At 42.1% G+C, this 17,376-nt stretch overlaps 1 protein-coding gene across 1 annotated transcript in view; it reads right to left on the bottom strand.

Moving 5' to 3' along the window:
* The window catches only part of LOC134608801 (uncharacterized), a 60,608-nt gene extending 44,642 nt beyond the window's left edge, over positions 1-15,966 (bottom strand). Inside the window, exons 1-4 of the mRNA XM_063451910.1 lie at positions 15,868-15,966; positions 14,037-14,102; positions 3,263-3,328; positions 2,395-2,425 (exon numbers count right to left, since the gene is read on the bottom strand). Of these exons, the coding sequence (XP_063307980.1) occupies positions 2,395-2,425; positions 3,263-3,328; positions 14,037-14,087 (148 nt within the window). The 5' untranslated portion in view covers positions 14,088-14,102; positions 15,868-15,966. The remainder of the gene's footprint in view (positions 1-2,394; positions 2,426-3,262; positions 3,329-14,036; positions 14,103-15,867) is intronic.
* Positions 15,967-17,376: the final 1,410 nt, after the last annotated feature.

The raw sequence follows: 17,376 nt of genomic DNA, 5'->3' as shown, positions 1-17,376 counted from the left end.
TTAAGATCAGGGGCATCAGCGACGACATACCTGATACCAAACTCCCCCACCTCACCAGGCGACTCCTTACAGCTCTGCTGACTCCGAAAGCGGCTAAAGCTATAACAATAGACAGAGTATTCCGTATACCAAAGCCTACTAAAGCTCCAGCCACTGCCACACGGGGCGTAATCTTACAGTTCCAAGCATACAGGGACAGAACAGCAGTACTAGCAACTACTAGGGATCAGCCATCCTACCTCTTCGAAAACATGTCTCTCACATTTTACCCTGATTTATCAGGAGCGACGCTGGCATGGAGGCGATCCCTACAACAATTGACAACCCTCCTGCGACAGCAAAGCATCAGGTACCGCTGGGGCCCAGCACATACCCTACTGATCACCAAGGGCGACACCGCACTTACGATACGCAGCATGCAGGAGGCATCGGCGACGCTACGAGAGCTACAGCTTCCAGCGGACTCTCTGGCACTACCGACACCAGCGGACAGACACAAGAAACCACCGACTTGGTGCACAGCAGGCGCAGCGGAATTTATCCCCAGGAAGCAAGCAGGAATCCCTAAAGCCAAGACCACCACCTGAAAGGACTGGGACTCTATACCACACAACCGGGACTTTGCCCTCTAGTACTGACCCTGAACCAAACACGAAACACAGGAGAATTGTAGCCCCTCTTTGCGGATGGCCGCACTCCCCTACCCAACGGCATTCACACACCACACACCAGCGCCAGGCCCACCTTTAGGAGCTGACTCACCTCTCACACCTCCACCGCCACACGGGCACCCTAAGCTAACCTTTCTGCCCAACAACACAATAGGAATAGGAATCAGGCCCCCACCTAGCTCCTAAACTGAAAACACCTCCCACCGCCCTTCATATCCATGCCCTTAAGGGATACACCGAGAAACTCACCACCCGACAACAACCGGGCACCACACATAACCCCCACTAGGCATAGCAACCCCGAACACAGCAAAGGCCATACATACCCCCAGGCAGGCAACTACCAATGCTCGAGAAGACATGGGAGGTTAGGCTTGTCCCTAGTGGCTGACTGCCTGAAGAAACACTACCTACATAACTGTCCTATTAGCTAAGATACTCTCTGGGGCATACAAGGCCCAACTCTACCTTCCATAACACAAGATCTCTTAGTCCAAACGCTAATAGCATGAAGCACATAGGCATCATGTGGTACTATATTATGTAGTATCTTATTATATTATGTGGAATCGAGACGTTTCTCTAAAACATGTCCAGGATATGTTTACGCTAAAACAAGCGATATGACGAGGTTAAACGTTTTAACATTTCTGTTTTGTTTTATTTACTTACAACATACTTTTAGTCAGGCCTCTTTTACCAGTTAACGGCTTGGAATACAATAAGTTAAACTATGCTTGGCGACTTGGTACTCTAGGTCACCCAAATTTAGTTGCCTAGCAACACCAGCGAAGTTACCCTTAAGCCAAGTAACAGAATTAATAATCAGTCCCCTTAAGACACACCGAGCCAGATGAGTTATTTAGCAAACTGTTTATTGTAGTTCATTCATTACTGCCTAACCTATTACCATGCTTTTTAAAAATAAAAAAAATAAAAATTTTGTGGAATGTCTTTCTGCCACTGTTTTATTCGCATATGTTCCAGTATAAATGCACGCTGTTGTGGCGTATGTAATCCGTATGTACTCACCTGCACACCAAAAATAAAGAATAAAAAAAAAAAAGGATCACTATAGTGCCAGGAAAACAACTAGTGTTAATAGGTCCCCCCACCCGCGGGCTGAAGTGGGAGGAAGGGGTTAAAATCTTACCTTTCTCCAGCGCCAGGCTCCCTCGGCGCTGGGGACTTTCCTTCCGACGTCATCGGCTGAATGCACATGCGCAGCAAGAGCCGAGCGCATTCAATCAATCCATAGGAAAGCATTCTTAATGCTTTCCTACGGACGGCAGCGTCTTCTCACTTTGAAAATCACAGTGAGAAGCGTGGAAGGGCCTCTAGCGGCTGTCAGTGAGACAGCCACTAGAGGCTGGATTAACCCATATGTAAACATAGCAGTTTCTCTAAAACTGCTATGTTTATAGCAGGCAGGGTTAACCCTAGATGGACCTAGCAACCAGACCACTTAATTAAGCTGAAGTGGTTTGGGTGCCTATAGTGGTCCTTTAAATATCCACTTACTTCAGGTGGAAGGGGTTTTCATACACACTTTTTCCCCCACCACAACTCTGTTGGAATTTATACATTTATTTTGGTTCCAATATCAGTTAATAACCCACTACTAGTTTTGCTTTACGGATACATGTAACTCAACACCCCCACTTCATGTTTTGTTTTTGTTAGAAAAAAACCAAAAAAAAAAAAACCCCTATACAGCACTTACCCAGATCCATCATTGTATGAGATTCATTTTCCTGGTTTATTGGTAGTCAGAAAGAAAAAGATATGAAATATTAGTCAGATTAGATTTTGTGGAACGAACGAACGAACACACACACACACTTTTTTTTTTTTTTTAGGTTTTACATCATCAAGTCTGCAGTGAGGAAAAAAAAAAATAAAAAAAAACTTCAAATGTCAATACCAAAAATTAAAGTCAACAAGGATGCCAACCCGTTAATAGTGCACAAAGACTGGAATATGCTGGTGTGTAAGCTGGACCAGAAAAACATGGTTATTCAACTAAGTGAGAATTCAAATTTAAGTTTAAAGTAGCCAAAGAAAGCATAGCTGACTTCAGGGATTTTTCTAAAGTGAATTTTAAACAAGTTGTAATTCTACATCTGTGATTGTCACAGACACTTAATTAAACAAGCCATATGCGGTGTGTTTGAATCTGTCAAAGAGAAAAAGTTTATTTCGACTTGAGCAAAGACAGTTTATTCTAACACCAGTGTAATTTGAATTACAGGAATGTAGTCAGCATTTGAAATGTTTAACAGTTAATTTAATAACACAGTACTAAATAAAAACCTTGCATTCAGTATATTCCAAATTTAGGCGGCACATCTACCACAGTGAATCAAAGTGTACTTTTTTTTGGGGGGGAAGGGGGATAAATTAAATATATATATATATATATATATATATATATATATATATATATATATACACACACACACTTCTCACATTGATACTGTGTTGATGAGTCTGAAAATAAATATATTAAAACAAAATCTTGGTATGAAATTGTTAGACAGCTCTATAATAGAAAACTTAATATAATACACATTTGACTTTCCAGTGCTTACCTTATGCTTTTTTCCATTGAAATGATAATTTAGATCCAAAGCAGAACTACACTTGACGTTACAGATCTATTGAGGAAGAACAGAAAGTAGAAATTGTTGAAGCAGTTAAGTCTCCAGCAGCGTACGTAAAACATGCACAGAATTAACATTAGGCAGTCCGAAGTTCCAGGCTGTCTATGTCATATGTGCTGGGGGTGCAACTAGCACCGGGCACACAGGTGCCAATATCTTTATATGTGCAGTGTTTTAAAAACTGCAATACAGACTCTTACCACCATGACCACTACAATTTAGTGAACCGGTCAAGATGTTTGAAGTAACCCTTTAAGGAGATAGATAGATCTGTTTGTTTGTTTTTTAGGACTGTAGAGACTAGGAAAATAAATGTGGCATGGGAGGGCATTCCATGAGGAAGGTGAAACCTGGAGAAGATACGCAGGTAGTTGTCTGGGGTGCAATGTGAGATAGAGACAATAACAGATCATATGTATGGTAGGTATACATCCATAAAAAAAAACAAGTGAGTAACATATAGAAGAAGTCAGGTGAAATGAAAGAAATAGGCAAGTGCACTTTCATTTTGATACTAGGAATATTTGTGGTTTGCTAAAACAGTATCAACTAAATTTGTACTTTAGGAAAATAAAATGATCGTTTAAGAATATTAACAATTTTACCTCTGCTGGCTACATGGTTTACATATTTAAGGAAAGATAACATTTAAAGGACCACTATAGGCACCCAGACCACTTCAGCTTAATGAAGTGGCCTGGGTGCCAGGTCCATCTAGGATTAACTCTTTCTGCTGTAAACATAGCACTATGTTTACTTTAGGGTTAATCCAGCCTCTAGTGGCTGTCTCATTGACAGCCGCTAGAGGAGCTTCCCACTGTGATTTTCACAGTGAGAAGACGCCAGCGTCCATATAAAAGCATTGAGAATGCTTTCCTATGGACTGGCTGAATGCGTGCACAGCTCGTGCCGCGCATGCGCATTCAGCCGATGACGGGGAAAGGAGGAAGAGATTCCCCAGCGCAGAGGGAGCGCTGGAAAAAAAGGTAAGGTATTAACCCCTTCCTCACCCTAGAACCCGACGGGAGGGGGGCCCTGAGGGCGACCCAAGGACCCTATCCTATAGAGCCAGGAAAACTAGTATGTTTTCCTGGCACTATAGTGGTCCTTTAAGGCCATAATCCCATAATTTGTGTTCTTAAAAGATGCACCAACTATGAGAGTTTATTCAGCAGCACACACACCGATAGCATAGGAAAATATAGATTTGCATCAAATAATTTTTCCATTCCTTTTATGAACGCAGTTCATATGTCAGAGTCAAAGCGGCTCTTTCACGCAAGTTTTTCATTAAGATATAAAATGTATAAAAAGCTCTTTTTGACTGTGTTGTAACTCCCATGGAATGAACACAATCAAAATCTATAAAAATGCAGACTCCACAAGTGACAGTGCTGCTTTAAATGACATTAGCTGAAATATGCATACAGTGGCTAATTTCTTAAAGTAACACATTAAACAACAGACACATGTAGTGGTTATGGTGCCAGAAGTTCCATAGCACCAAACCAACATAGTGGGTCAAATTGTTTAGTAACTCTTGATATCTTGTCTTGGGTTGGTCAGGCTCAGCTCCATACCTGCAGTTTCGATTCAGGAATCTACTGAAGACAATCCTTGAGTTTTTTTTATAACGCGCTGTCATGAAAGCAGTAAAGAGATTCTGCAAAATTGTCTTCCACATATCCTTCTGGTCCATTACATGCAAAGGTGCTTTTTTGGACTGTGTGGTATCAGAACATGCAAACCTGTGCATGAAGTGGAATTACCATAACGTTGAGATGAAGTGTACTATTAGCAGCGGGCATTTTACTAGTGGAGGTAACAATTTGAAATACAATTTCAATCCAGTTTGCAAGTGTACAGTTTCCTCAAATGAGAATTTCATAAATATAATCTTTATTAAAATATTCAGAAAGACTGTGTTGGAATTTCACTGAAATTCCTACCCAGTCAAAATAAGTATTTTTCCTACTCCTGACAAAGCTTTACACAAGGCAGAGCTACTGTCGTTAAGCCTGGTCATTTCCCCCACCCGTCATTAGTGAGGACTGTATGGAAATTAAGCTCCTTCTATATTCTTTCACGGTCCTCCATAGCCCTCCATGCTGAAGCACCAAGAGCAAAAGAAAAGCTACAGGAAGAGGGTGGCAGCATTCACAAGGAACATGTTCTGGTATGTATACTCACTTTACCCTGCTCCCCTTCCCGGCCCCAGGACCCCAAACAGCGATTTTCTTCAGGGGACTTTCCAGATTATGCACGACACAGTAACAGAGCCACTTTAAGTGGGGTTATAGTGAATACTTAGCACATAGAAGCAATGATGCAGCTGCAAAATGGTAAGCTACACAAGCTCACGGAATAGGGCTGAAGACCAACTCCTAAAAAATACTTTTCCTCTGTTGCAACATTCACTATTTATTCTAAGCAGTTTCTAGAAGCAACATCCACATAAAAATGGTTTTGTCTTTGGCAGCCTGAAAATGGGTGTCATTGCCGAGCACCTGTACACAAGCCCGTAATCACTATTATCAGCATTTTCATAGCACAAACATACAGGCATTTCCCTGAGTTTGCAACTCACACTTTACGTACGCGCCACAATTTTGTGTCGGCGCACTGTGGATGCGGAGCGAGGAGCGTCCCCTTTGGAGCAGAGTTTGTGGCCAGGAGAAGAGAAAGGTAAGTGTGCTTGCAGAGTGGCAGGAGAGGTTAATCAGCAGTCTGATTAACCGCTCCATGTACAGGAGGTGAGGGGAGCTAGACACACATGGGGGAGCATGGAGTGGGGAATGAGACACATGGAGCGGCTGGGAGGGAGGAATAGGACACATGGAGGGGGAATGTTACACATGGATGGGCTGGGAGGTGGAAATGGGACACATGGAGGGGGAAATGAGATACATAGAGGGGATGGAAGAAGGGAATAGGATACATGGAGGGGTATTGAGACCTATGGGGGGGCTGGATGCAAATGGGACACATGGAGGGGCTGGGGGGTGGTGGTGAATGAGACACATGGAGCATCTCAAAAGAGCAAGAAACAAGTGAGGTGCATCCTTCAACACGTGCCAGACCAATGAGTGTGGACCCATTCATAGAAACATAGAATGTGACCGCAGATAAGAACTATTTGGTCCATCTAGTCTGCCCAATTTTCTAGGGATGCACCGAAATTAAAATTCCGGGCCGAAACAGAAAATTCAGGATGCCCTTGGCTGAAAACTTTTTTTTTCCTCAAATGATTTTTAAAAAGTTTTTTCCTACCATTTTTATTAATCTAAGATTTTTTTAATGAATTTAATTAATCTAGTATGAAAAACTTCCCTTCTCTTTTAGTGGTCCCCCCGCTTAATGTTCCTCTCTCTTCCCTTCTTTTTTTAGGGTTCTTTCCCCCCCCCCCCCACCTCCCTTGTCCCATAGTGTTCTTTCCCCCCCACCGTCCCAAAATAATATTTAAAAAAAATAAATAAAATATAACTTTTAATAGTAAATAGTAAAAAATAAGGTGAAAAACCACCAATAAGTGAAGGACAAATAAAATCTGTACAATTCCGATAGAATACAGTATCCCACACACCAGATAGGTGCTAAGTATATGGGTCTATACGGATAATATGCCAGATGTTCCAACATGTGAGGGATAGGAACCCAATATTGTAGACCCCCACCCTGTTGGAAATAAAACACTGCTGCAAATAACAAAAAGGTGAAAAAGGGAGGACAAACACTAATATCAGATATAATATTAGCAAAAATTGGCAAATAGTGCCATGGGAACAAAAACCTCAATCAAAGGATCCCTAAAGCCATAAATAAGGTGACAGATTGGTAATTAGCAATCATGGGTTAATACCCTAATACATAATAGCCCTAGAGAGGTCCTGTTCAGAAGTTTTCAGTGTCCTCTCTTAGATACCTATGTGCAAAAGAGCAGTAATTTTGCACGTAATAAGTGAATAAGAACAGCTGAGACCTCTAGAGTATGAGGTATCAGACAGGTCACATGAACATACCGTGTTCAGGATAAGGGTTGTAAGCGGTATGCCTAGATAATAAGAGCAGCCCTAATAGAAAATAAAAAATATAATAAACACCCCTCAATTATAAGGGAACCCTAAATGCCTGACACATATATGAACGGGTAGCACACTCAATAATGTGCCCTGAGTGACAAACTCCTGATAAGTTACAGAGAGACTTCAGCAAATACCCGGGAGACACTGGGTGCAGCCAAATCAACACAAACGTTAGTAATAACGAGGTAAATGGGCTGCTGCAGTATCCCAGTAAACCTTAAGTAGCTCTCCGGGTTTCGCCTGCACCCAGTGTCTCCCGGGTATATGCTGAAGTCTCTCTGTCACTTATCAGGAGTGTGTCACTTAGGGCACATTATTGAGTGTGCTACCCGTTCATATATGTGTCAGGCATTTAGGGTTCCCTTATAATTGAGGGGTGTTTATTATATTTTTTATTTGCTATTAGGGCTGCTCTTATTATCTAGGCATACCGCTTACAACCCTTATCCTGAACACGGTATGTTCATGTGACCTGTCTGATACCTCATACACTAGAGGTCTCAGCTGTTCTTATTCACTTATTACGTGCAAAATTACTGCTCTTTTGCACATAGGTATCTAAGAGAGGACACTGAAAACTTCTGAACAGGACCTCTCTCTAGGGCTATTATGTATCAGGGTATTAACCCATGATTGCTAATTAACAATCTGTCACCTTATTTATGGCTTTAGGGATCCTTTGATTGAGGTTTTTGTTCCCATGGCATTATTTGCCAATTTTTGCTAATATTATATCTGCTATTAGTGTTTGTCCTCCCTTTTTCTCCTTTTTGTTATTTGCAACAGTGTGGAGTGGACTTCAACTCCCATCAGGCGAAACCCGGAGAGCTACTTAAGGTTTACTGGGATACTGCAGCAGCCCATTTACCTCGTTATTACTAACGTTTGTGTTGATTTGGCTGCACCCAGTGTCTCCCGGGTATTTGCTGAAGTCTCTCTGTAACTTATCAGGAGTTTGTCACTCAGGGCACATTATTGAGTGTGCTACCCGTTCATATATGTGTCAGGCATTTAGGGTTCCCTTATAATTGAGGGGTGTTTATTATATTTTTTATTTTCTATTAGGGCTGCTCTTATTATCTAGGCATACCGCTTACAACCCTTATCCTGAACACGGTATGTTCATGTGACCTGTCTGATACCTCATACTCTAGAGGTCTCAGCTGTTCTTATTCACTTATTACGTGCAAAATTACTGCTCTTTTGCACATAGGTATCTAAGAGAGGACACTGAAAACTTCTGAACAGGACCTCTCTCTAGGGCTATTATGTATTAGGGTATTAACCCATGATTGCTAATTACCAATCTGTCACCTTATTTATGGCTTTAGGGATCCTTTGATTGAGGTTTTTGTTCCCATGGCACTATTTGCCAATTTTTGCTAATATTATATCTGATATTAGTGTTTGTCCTCCCTTTTTCTCCTTTTTGTTATTTGCAGCAGTGTTTTATTTCCAACAGGGTGGGGGTCTACAATATCGGGTTCCTATCCCTCACATGTTGGAACATCTGGCATATTATCCGTATAGACCCATATACTTAGCACCTATCTGGTGTGTGGGATACTGTATTCTATCGGAATTGTACAGATTTTATTTGTCCTTCACTTATTGGTGGTTTTTCACCTTATTTTTTACTATTTACTATTAAAAGTTATATTTTATATTGCAGGGCACTCATCCTATGTATGTTTTTTCTATAACTACCTTGGTAGTTTTTTGAGGGTTACCCCCTACTGTCAGAGTGCCCGTCCAAGTCTTCCCTGTCCTCCCCCTTTTTTTGTCTGCTTAAAAAAAAAAAAAAAAAGGAAATAGGCCCGTTTTCAGCCAAAATTTCGGTGCATCCCTACAATTTTCGAAATACTTTAATTAGTCCCTGACCTTATCTTATATCTAGGATAGCCGTAGGCCTACCCCACGCATGCTTAAACTCCTTCACTGTGTTAACCTCTACCACTTCAGCTAGAAGGCTATTCCATGCATCCACTACCCCCTCAGTAAAGTAATACTTCCTTATATTTTTAAACCTTTGTCCCTCTAATTTAAGACTATGTCCTCTTGTTGTGGTAGTTTTTCTTCTTTTAAATATAGCCCCTTATTTACTGTGTTGATTCCCTTTATGTATTTAAATGTTTCTATGATATCCCCCCTGTCTTGTCTTTCCTCCAAGCCAGGGAGGTGCAGCACTACTGCCCGCAACATCAGAGGGTACTAATCTCACCATGGGACAATGCTTTGAGGCCCTGGATTACCCTACTGTGCCACTTAACTTACCGCAGAGGGGCAGACACAAACTGCCTGCCAACCCAAAGTCACCATGCTGGGACTCTCCCCCTGTCTAAGACAAGCATCAGGCTGGTCAGCAAATGCCCCCAGGTGGGAAAAATTGTATCCCTACACGGACACCTAATGGGACTGTATTTACCACCACAGTCATCACACGGCTCGTCCCACTATAGCAGACCGCACTGCATACAGACGGATCGCCTGACATGCCGACAAGGACGCCTGACTAGCTGCACTGGCCCAACATGGGGTGGACACTCTACACAGCATACTCTCAATGTTAATACTGCTTTTATGTCTTGCACTAGGTTTTTTAAGCTACCCACACCTTAAAGCTAGCTTCACAAACTGTTTCCTTTCTCGCAACGTACTGTTCAGCTTGGACATAAGTCTTTAATAGATAATTCATGTACTCGTAACGTTAAGCTTGGTTATATATGTAAAAAATGTGCAAAGAACTCATGCCATTGCCTAAACTGAATGCATATGCAAATGAACGCTGTTGTGGCGTATTGACAATGCTTGTACCTACTTGCACAATAAAAATAAAGAATTAAATAAAAAATAAAAAAATTGCAGATGATTGGTAAGCCTTCTATGTGCAACAGTGTCAAACGCCTTACTGAAATCTAGGTAAGCAATGTCTACTGCACCACCCTGATCTATTATTTTAGTTATCCAATCAAAAAAAAAAAATCAATAAGATTAGTTTGTCATGATCTCTCTGAAGTAAACCCATGTTGTCTCTGATCTTGAAATGCATGTGATTTTAGATGTTCAACAATTCTATCATTTCACATGGTTTCCATTGCTTTCCCAACTACTAAAGTAAGGCTTACTGGCCTATAGTTGCCCGCCTCCTCCCTACTACCTTTCTTGTGAACGGGCACAACATTTGCAAATTTCCAATCTTCTGGGACTGCTTCTATTAACAATGATTGGTTAAATAAATCTGTTAATGGTTTTGCTAGTACACCACTAAGCTCTTTAAATAACTTTGGGTGTGTTCCATCAGGTCCCACTGACTTATTTGTCTTAACTTTTGATAGTTGAAATAGAACCTCTTCCTCTAAACTCACATGTAACAAATAACTAATTTGTCCTTTTTCTTAACTGAGGTCCCTTTCCTTCATTTTCATTTTTAATTAAATACTGAACAAAAATATTAATTGAGGCAGTCAGCTAGACCTTTATCCTCTTCTAGATACCTTCTTTTGTTTTTAATCTAACTAATCCTTGTTTTTCCTTTCCTTTTCTCATTTAGCCTCTTTCTGCCTAATCTTATAGATCATTCTGTCTTCCTCACTGTTTTTTTGTTATAATTACTAAATGCTAGCTTCTAGTTTTTTACTATTTTGGCCACATCTGCAGAGTACCACAGTGGTTTCTTAAAGGGACACTATAGTCAACCAGACCACTTCAGCTCAATTAAGTGGTCTGGGTGCAATGTCCCTCAGGTTTTAACCCTGCAGATGCAAACATAGCAGTTTCAGAGAAACTGCTATGTTTAAATTGCAGCTTTAAGCCAGCCTCTAGTGGCTGTCTTCCGAACAGCCACTAGAGGCGCATCTGCGATGCTGGAGACATATTATGCCTCCATCGCGCAGAGCGTCCATAGGAAAGCAGAAATGCTTTCCTATTGACAGATTGTCAGATCCGCTGACGTCGGCAGAGGGAGTGGACGTCAGCAAGGGAGGAGAAGTCACCAGCGCCGAGGGAGCCCGGAGCTGGAATAAGGTAAGTGGCTGAAGGGGTTTTAACCCCTTTAGCTCAGCGGGAGGGGGACCCTGATGGTGAGGGTCCCCCAAGGATGACAGTGTCAGGAAAACGGGTTTGTTTTCCCGACACTATAGTGATCCTTTAAATTTTTTACTTTTACTGACAAGCCTAATAAGATTTTCTGTTGCCTTCAGCAGAGCAACTTTTAAATAATCCCATTTCTCTTGGACTCCATTTAAACTGCTGCAGTCTGACTCTTTCACACATATTCTAATTTTAGAAAAGTCTGTTTTTTTAACCCCTTAAGACCGGAGGGCGTACTATTACGTCCTTTCAAAAGCGGCTCTAAACGCCGCGGGGCGTAATAGTACACCCTCCGTTTTTTTGTAACTTACCCCCGCGGCACCTCCGTCCTCTTCAGCCCCCCCGGGCCATGTGAGAGTGAGGTCCTCACAATCACATGGCCGGGATAGCTGGCTGCAGCAATGCCAGCAGGGGGACTAACTGTAATGACAGTTGGTCCCCCTGCTGGCTGAAATCAAATAAAATAAAATAACTTAAAATAAGTGTAAAAAAAAAAAAAATATATATATATATATATATATATATATATATATTCTAAGTATATATATATACACATATACACACACACACACACACACAGTCTAGGTGTATTTTAATATTAATATATATAATTATAAATATATATATTAATATCAAACTACACGTAGACTGATACTGATTAAATATATATGTATATATATATATATATATATATATATTATATATATATTATATTAAAAAAAAAATGTAAATACGTAAAAAAAAATTTAAAAAAATAATTAAAAATAAAACATTAAAAAATATATAGATGTGTTTTATTTCGTTCTAACTGTATTGTGATAATATATATATATATATATATATATATTTATATCAAAATACACGTAGAACGAAATAATATACACATTAATTCTACACATATATTTATGTAATAATTTTACATAATTAGGTATCCTAATTAATTACAATTAGCAGGACCTGCCTGACATCCCATGCCGAAAGTATAGGGAATTTAATACGCTAGCACTATATTTAACCCTATAACTTTCCAAGACACCATAAAACCTGTACATGGGGGGTACTGTTTTACTCGGGAGACTTCGCTGAACACAAATATTAGTGTTTCAAAACAGTAAAATGTATTACAACGATGATATCGCCAGTAAAAGTGAAGTTTTTTGCATTTTTCACGCACAAAAAGCACTTACACGGACGATATTATTGCTGCAATACTTTTTACTGCTTTGAAGCACAAATATTTGTGTTCAGCGAAGTCTCCCGAGTACAACAGTACCCTTCATGTACAGGTTTTATGGTGTTTTCAAAAGTTACAGCGTCAAATATAAGGCTTGTGTTTCATTTTTTTCCCATTAAAATTCGCCAGATTGCTTACGTTGCCTTTATGACCCTATGGTAGCCCAAGAATGAAAATTACCCCTATGATGGCATACTATTTGCAATAGTAGACAACCCAAGGTATTGCAAATGGGGTATGCCCAGTCTTTTTTAGTAGCCACTTAGTCACAAACACTTGCCAAAATTGGCGTGTTTTGCATTTTTCACACACAAACAAATACTAACGCTAACTTTGGCCAGTGTTTGTGACCAAATGGCTACTAAAAAAGACTGGACATACCCCATTTGCAATACCTTGGGTTGTCTACTTTTGCAAATGGTATGCCATTATGGGTGTAAATTTATTTCCTGGGCTACTATACAGTCTCAAACGTAACCAATCTGGTGAATTTCAATTCCAAATGTAACACGCTATATTTAACCCTGTAACTTCCCAAAACACCATAAAACCTGTACATAGGGGGTACTATTATACACGTGAGACTTTGCTGAATACAAATACGTGTATTTTATTGCAGTAAAAGCAAACAGTATTATGACATTCACAGTTAAAATGTCATGAACTAAAAAAAATAACATTTCTTATTTTCTCCCATGTGTTTCATTGCTAAATATTTGATATTAAATGAAAGCCCTGTTTCCCCTGAATAAAATTATATATAATAAGGGGGGGTGCATTTAATATGAAAGAGGTGCATTACGGTTGGACAGACATATAGCGCAAATGCCAGGTTTTGTTTACATTTTGTTTCGTTCACAACTTGTACATTTGGCTCAGTCCTTAAGGGGTTAAAAGTCTAAAACTTTTGTTTTTGTGTGGTGTTACTCAGTCACTGTTCTTATATTGAACCACACTGACTGATGATCACTGGATCCTAAACTTTCACCTAGAGTTCAACATGTCATTGAGAAAGGAAGATGACTGATGAAGATTTCAATATGGTATGTATTCCTTTAATGTTCCTACAATATATATGTATTTGCTATGCTTTCATTTTGTATTTGTACTTAAGGAACGGAACCTATGTTAATTACATTGCGGTCTATGGGAAATTAGTTCTCACTTTATTAACTAGGCTTCTAAACCAATTAGTTCGTAAAATCAGGAACTACCTGTATTCCACAGAGCAAGAGAAGATAAAGCAATATGAGAAAGGCAAATTTGAGTTGACAAAGCCACATCTATAAATACTTACCTCACATTTGTACAACAAACGCTCTTCATAACGGCCAGTTCTGTAAGACATATTCCACTTTATTTCCTAAACAAAACAAAAAAAAAAAAAGTTGTCATGAATCTTTACCAGAAATGGACAGAACGAAAATCAAAATACTACTACATGCATAATGTCTCTACCCCCAAAAAAATACCACTCCCTACCTTGCCATTGAACACCTTAAAGGGACACTATAGTCACCTGAACAACTTTAGCTTAATGAAGCAGTTTTGGTGTATAGAACATGCCCCTGCAGCCTCACTGCTCAATCCTCTGCCATTTAGGAGTTAAATCCCTTTGTTTATGATCCCTAGTCACACCTCCCGGCATGTGACTTGCACAGCCTTCCATAAACACTTCCTGTAAAGAGAGCCCTATTTAGGCTTTCTTTATTGCAAGTTCTGTTTAATTAAGATTTTATTATCCCCTGCTATGTTAATAGCTTGCTAGACCCTGCAAGAGCATCCTGTATGTGATTAAAGTTCAATTTAGAGATTGAGATACAATTATTTAAGGTAAATTACATATGTTTGAAAGTAAAACCAGTTTTTTTTCATGCAGGCTCTGTCAATCATAGCCAGGGGAGGTGTGGCTAGGGCTGCATAAACAGAAACAAAGTGATTTAATTCCTAAATGACAGTGAAATTGCAGGGGAATGATCTATACACTAAATCTGCTTTATTTAGCTAAAGTAATTTAGGTGACTATAGTGTTCCTTTAAAAGAGGACTCTGCTCAGTATTTTGATGCAGTTGTTATGGTGCTGAGAGTGTTCCTAATTCAAGAATAATTCTGTTTATTAAAAAAACACTGGCAAAAAGAATACAAGATTCTTTATGTAACCTTCCAATAAATCGATAGTATTTTGGCTTAAATGTGAAAAATGAACATCCTTTTTTTCGGGGGAAGGGGGTTGTATGAGTGAAGTTGTTACACAACCAGGATTAAAACATATGTACCCGATGCCAGTATCTGCCACCCACAATGACTCCCTCTGCATGCATTGGGTCCCCAGGGTCTCGTACTGTGGGGGGGGGGGGGGGGGGGGCGCCCTGGGTCTCCCACAGTGGGGGTGGCAGAGGGCGCCCGGGGTCTCCCACAGTGGGGGAGGCAGAGGGCGCCCGGGGTCTCCCACCGTGGGGGAGGCAGAGGGCGCCCGGGGTCTCCCACCGTGGGGGAGGCAGAGGGCGCCCGGGGTCTCCCACAGTGGGGGAGGCAGAGGGCGCCCGGGGTCTCCCACAGTGGGGGAGGCAGAGGGCGCCCGGGGTCTCCCACAGTGGGGGAGGCAGGGGGCGCCCGGGGTCTCCCACAGTGGGGGAGGCAGGGGGCGCCCGGGGTCTCCCACAGTGGGGGAGGCAGGGGGCGCCCGGGGTCTCCCACAGTGGGGGAGGCAGGGGGCGCCCGGGGTCTCCCACAGTGGGGGAGGCAGGGGGCGCCCGGGGTCTCCCACAGTGGGGGAGGCAGGGGGCGCCCGGGGTCTCCCACTGTGGGGGAGGCAGGGGGCGCCCGGGGTCTCCCACTGTGGGGGAGGCAGGGGGCGCCCGGGGTCTCCCACTCTGGGTGAGGTTTTACCATTCGATTTGAGAGCTAGGGCTGGCACACGAGGTTACAGTAACTGTATTGAGCCGGTCAGGGTAGGCCGCACCGCTGCTCGGGACAGACACACACCCGGCTCTGCTCTCTGGGCAAAGGGCCTGGTTTTAACGCGACATGCCAGGTCGAGGGGAGACCGGCCGAGTGTTATCACACCGGGCTGGACACGGCCTGCTAGCCCCGGGTAGGATGGCAGTACATGCCGTGTTAATTCTTACCTGCAAGCGGGAAACGGGCACAGAGCGGGGCCCTCGGCTGGCAGTGATACACGGACACACAGCACGCAATGACAGAGAGCGCCGCTAGGTCGCAGCACACACCTCCGGTGGGAAACCAGCCCTGCTTGGGAGCTCTCCTCCTCCTCCTACCATCTGGCCAGTCCCAGCCATAGACATAGTATTCAGTATTGTATGTCTATGGTCCCAGCAGGCAGTGTGTGCGCTATACTCAGTCCACACCCACCTGCTCTATTATCAGTGTAAGGAACATCTCATTCAATGCAGTGTGTTAACATTTTCATGCTAAATGCAACCTTTTACCATTTACAATCCCAATCCCAACGGTAACCAGGCAGCAACAAATGCACAAAAAAAACATGGTTCAGCTAAAATATTACTTTATATTTTCATAAAACACTGGTTTTGGTTGTAGTCACCCTTTCTGCGTTGTTCAGCCCTCACCCCCCATTGAGCGGCAGCATTGTCACTGTCGTGAGGACTTTCAAAAAACCGTGATTGTGACATTGCCGCTGGGGGGTCCAGTGACCGTGGGGGGGATACAGAAAGCTAAGATATACTTGAAGTTGTCCCTCGCATGTGCCACCATCCTCTTCTGCTCCTCTTCAGCACTGTAGCATGTGCGAGACTACAGCAGTGAGGTTTATGTAGGACTCAATGACACCCTCCATAGAAAGAGATTGATTGCCCTACAGTTGTAGTTAGTGATGGCTAGGGATAATGACAACAAACTTGAAGGCACTAGCTCTGTTTTGTCAAGCGGAGGAAAAATACTGTGACAAAGTAGCCCCTACTTTACAAGGACAGTATAGTCACTCATTGAAGTGATCTGGGTGCAATGTCCCTGTCCCACATAGTCCCTCAATGTAAATCTCTGCAGTTTTTGAGAATCTGAAATATTTATCTAGCAGGAGTAAGACTGGCTCTAGTGGCTGTTAGTCAGACAGCAAATAGAGGAACCTCCTGGATGTTAGTGGACTTTAGGTCCCCTAATGACGCTGGATGTCCTCACATGAGGACGTCCAGCATCAGTGAAATCCTCATGGGAAAGCATTGAAGAAATGCTTTCCTATAGGGGATCTAATGCGTATTCGCATTGGGTCCCCCGGTCAGACAACGTATAGCTTTAAGGATTTCACTTTACCAAAGAATCCTCAAGCACACAGGTGTGCCTTAGCCTGGCCACAATAAAAGGCCACCCTAAAATGTCCAGTTTTATCACACAGCACAATGCCACAGATGTAGCAAGTTTTGAAGGAGCATGCAATTGGCATGCTGACTGCAGGAATGTCCACCAGAGCTGTTGCCCGTGAATTGAATGTTAATTTCTCTACCATAAGCGGTCTCCAAAGGCGTTTCAGAGAATTTGGCAGTACATCCAACCGGCCTCACAACCGCAGACCACATGTAACCACACCAGCCCAGGACATCCACATCCAGCATCTTCACCTCCAAGATTGTCTGAGACTAGCCACCCGGACAGCTACTGCA

Source organism: Pelobates fuscus, chromosome 4 (assembly GCF_036172605.1).
Source record: "Pelobates fuscus isolate aPelFus1 chromosome 4, aPelFus1.pri, whole genome shotgun sequence".
Lineage (NCBI taxonomy): Eukaryota > Metazoa > Chordata > Amphibia > Anura > Pelobatidae > Pelobates > Pelobates fuscus.
The sequence above is the reverse complement of the archived record's forward strand: the minus strand, read 5'-3'. Positions and strand labels throughout refer to the sequence as shown.